The 3,079-nt window shown below is 43.0% G+C and overlaps 1 protein-coding gene across 1 annotated transcript in view; it reads left to right on the forward strand.

The window, feature by feature from the left end:
• Nucleotides 1-219: 219 nt before the first annotated feature.
• MMGT1 (membrane magnesium transporter 1) overlaps nt 220-3,079 on the forward strand; it is a gene marked incomplete at its 5' end in the record, with an annotated part of 23,104 nt that continues 20,244 nt past the window's right edge. The window contains 2 exons of the mRNA XM_017886740.1: nt 220-511; nt 2,877-2,929. Coding sequence (XP_017742229.1) covers nt 220-511; nt 2,877-2,929 — 345 coding nt within the window. The remainder of the gene's footprint in view (nt 512-2,876; nt 2,930-3,079) is intronic.

Genomic DNA, 3,079 nt, shown 5'->3' on the forward strand with positions numbered 1-3,079 from the left:
ACCCTGCCCCTCGCCCCCACCAGTTTTCTACGCAGGCCGCCGTCCCTCTGCCCCACCCTATTCTCGCCACTGGCCCCGCCCCCCTCTCGCGGCCCGCGCTTATTTGCCGGCGCCCTTCCTCTTCGCTTCCCCATTGCTCCGGCTTTTGCCTCTTCGTTTACGACTCCGTTGAGCTCCGCCCCTCCCAGAGAGGGCCTCCATAGCGCAGGTTCGTGAGTTCTCGCGGACCTTTTTCCGTGTAGCTTTCTCCTTCTTCCCGGCATTCCTGTTTCCGTTTTCTCACGGCCGTCTGCCTTTTCCACCACTGAGACACTTCGCGCTCTGGACTTCAGTGACGTCATCTTTCTGCGGCGCGCGGACACCCGCCGGTGGAAGAAGAAACAGCTCCGCAGCCCTTCGCTTCTTTTGCTGGGCTGCTGCTCCTTCGGCATCATGGCGCCGTCGCTGTGGAAGGGGCTGGTGGGCATCGGTCTCTTTGCCCTAGCCCACGCCGCCTTTTCCGCGGCGCAGCGTAAGTGCCTGGGGCACGGGGACCGCTTCGGTGTGAAACCCTAGGGGCGGTGTGTGGGCGCACTTCTAAGGGACCATCGGACCGAGTGTCCGATTAATGATCCTTTGAGACCTTACAGTTTGGTGTGACTAAGAAAATCCGTGCAGGAGTCCCCAGTGGAAGGTTCGGAGTTTGAATTTGAAGAGAGTGTGGCATCTGAAATTGGAGGAAGGTTGGAAGGAGGTGTCTGGGAGAGGGTTCAGAATAGGAGTCTCCAGGAAACCAGGACAAGTGATGTCAGATCCAGCATGGGGCAGATCAGGCACAGTTGTGAGATTGAGAACTCTGGATGCTCATGATCCCACGACAACCAAGTGGACAACATCTTGGGCACTCTTGGGCTGTCCAGGCAGAGACTGAGTAGTTAAGTGACCGATTGCCTCAGGGAGGCACTGTGGTACAGGAGAAAGAGCACTGGACTGGGAGTCTAAAGGGCTGGTTGTTAAAAACTTGCATTACCGCTACATCTGTGTGACCTTGGGCAAAAGATTTGTGCTACACTGCGTTATGAAATTCAATTTTGGGTCGCTGGTTGAAATTGCGCTGTGATTAGGTGCTAGAGATACAGTGATACCCTGAGCCAGTTCAAAGTCTAGAGAAAAACAAGTGGATCGAGAAGAAATTACAGTAAAGTGATATGCTAAAAGTATATAAGGATGCATGGAAGCAGGGACAGTCATATTTTGGGGGAACTGGGAGGTTAAGGAAAGTATCCTAGATCCTTTCTGCTTACAGTGTGGTCAACAGACCAGCATCATGAGCATCACCTGGCAGGTAGTTAGAAGACGCTGTTCAATCAGAATCTGGGTTTTAACAGAATCAGAATTCTTTTCAGTCAGAATCTGGGTTTTAATAAGATCCCCAGGTGATTTGTATGCACATTAGTTTGAGAAACACTGTCCTAGAGGAGATTAGGATACACTGGAGTACTGTGTCATTTTCTACAGTAAGCTTTAACTATAGAATTTTAAGATTGTAGGGCAAGAAGTGCCCTTGGAGTTTACTGAAGTCCAACCCCTTCATTTTACAGATGAGGAAATTCCTGGTTAAAGGTAGTGTTAGACGCAGACGAGGCTTCATGCAAACTAGCAAGCTAGCTAGGAATTGAACCAGATAGGAGTTTAGTGAAAATCGATTTTTGGTATTGGTTTGATGTTTCTTTTACATTTGTCTTTATGACAGACCTATAGGTTAAAACTAAAGAAATGTTTCTAAACATATTCTTTTTTAAGAGTCAATACACATGCACTCAAAAACAGTTTATTTAGTCCAAAGTATGTTATTACATAGGGCTTGTCCTAGGTTCATCTAGAATTAAGATTTTTGCATTTTATGTTTTGGGTGATGAGAATGCCTTGTGGATTTGCCACTGCGGTGAGACCTCTTTATATATAATGCTCAGGGAGAGAGTAATATATACCTTTAAGACTTAAGTGTGTCATGTCAGACTGTGGCAGCAGATAGCACAATGTGGCGCTGCGGCATGCTCATCTTTGCTGTAATGAACTTTGTTGTAATAGGGCACCAGTCATTTACTGTATCTTGTTTAATCCTCACCTCACATTATTCTCATTTTACCGTTGTGGAAATTCAGGTAATGAAAAAAATAGATACTGTATTTCTTTGATTCTAAGACACCCCCCATTTTAACACTCTGAACTTGAGATATGTATTATGATCACTGAGGGCTTCTTTAATTAAATGAAATTATAGTAAATTGAAGAGCTGGCATTGATTTAGGCTTACCAGTTTCCAAGTCCTGATCCTTTTCTTTTATCCCTTGCTGTCTCCTGAGGTTAAGGCAGCAGCAGCAGAATTATAATTAATTAGTAGAGGCAGAAATTGATTTCATGGAATTCCTGTTCCACCACTGCCCCGGCATATCCTCTCAGGAGAACCATTTCCATACCAATATTATTTTGTCCATACTGTGCGGTGTTGGTGCTATTTTAGAGTTGAGATTTTCTGTAGACTTTACTTTTTAAATAATGGTGATTTCTTTGACGAGTTAGTGTAACAGTTTTTAGAAGTTTCTAGTATTTCTATAATAATGAAAGAAAAATTATACTAAGGTATTTCTGCCTCATACTTGCTCACTTGTCACTCTTACCCATTTTATAAGGTGACAAAGCAGGTCATGATGAAAATAAAATAGTTGACTAAGATAGGCTGACTGCCTTAAAAGATAGAAGGATTTGAGGAATCCAGGATTAGCATTACTTTATGTAGCATATAAGTTAGCCACTTCTTTGGTATGTTGATTTGCTTCATTTTAAGAAAGAAAAATGAGCTATAATTTCCTTAATGGTATGCTTCTGGTTTATAGATCGTTCTTATATGCGATTAACAGAAAAAGAAGATGAATCACTGCCAATAGACGTAAGTTGGTCATTTATATTCCATTACATGTATGTTTAAAATTAGCCACATAGCTCATAATAATTTTTTATTTACTGGTTTTTATACTCTTAAAATTTTCCAGACATGAAATAACATCTGATCTCCACTTTTTTTTTTTTTTTTTTTTTT

This window comes from Rhinopithecus bieti, unplaced genomic scaffold (assembly GCF_001698545.2).
Source record: "Rhinopithecus bieti isolate Rb0 unplaced genomic scaffold, ASM169854v2 scaffold_16615, whole genome shotgun sequence".
In the NCBI taxonomy this organism is placed as follows: Eukaryota; Metazoa; Chordata; class Mammalia; order Primates; family Cercopithecidae; genus Rhinopithecus; species Rhinopithecus bieti.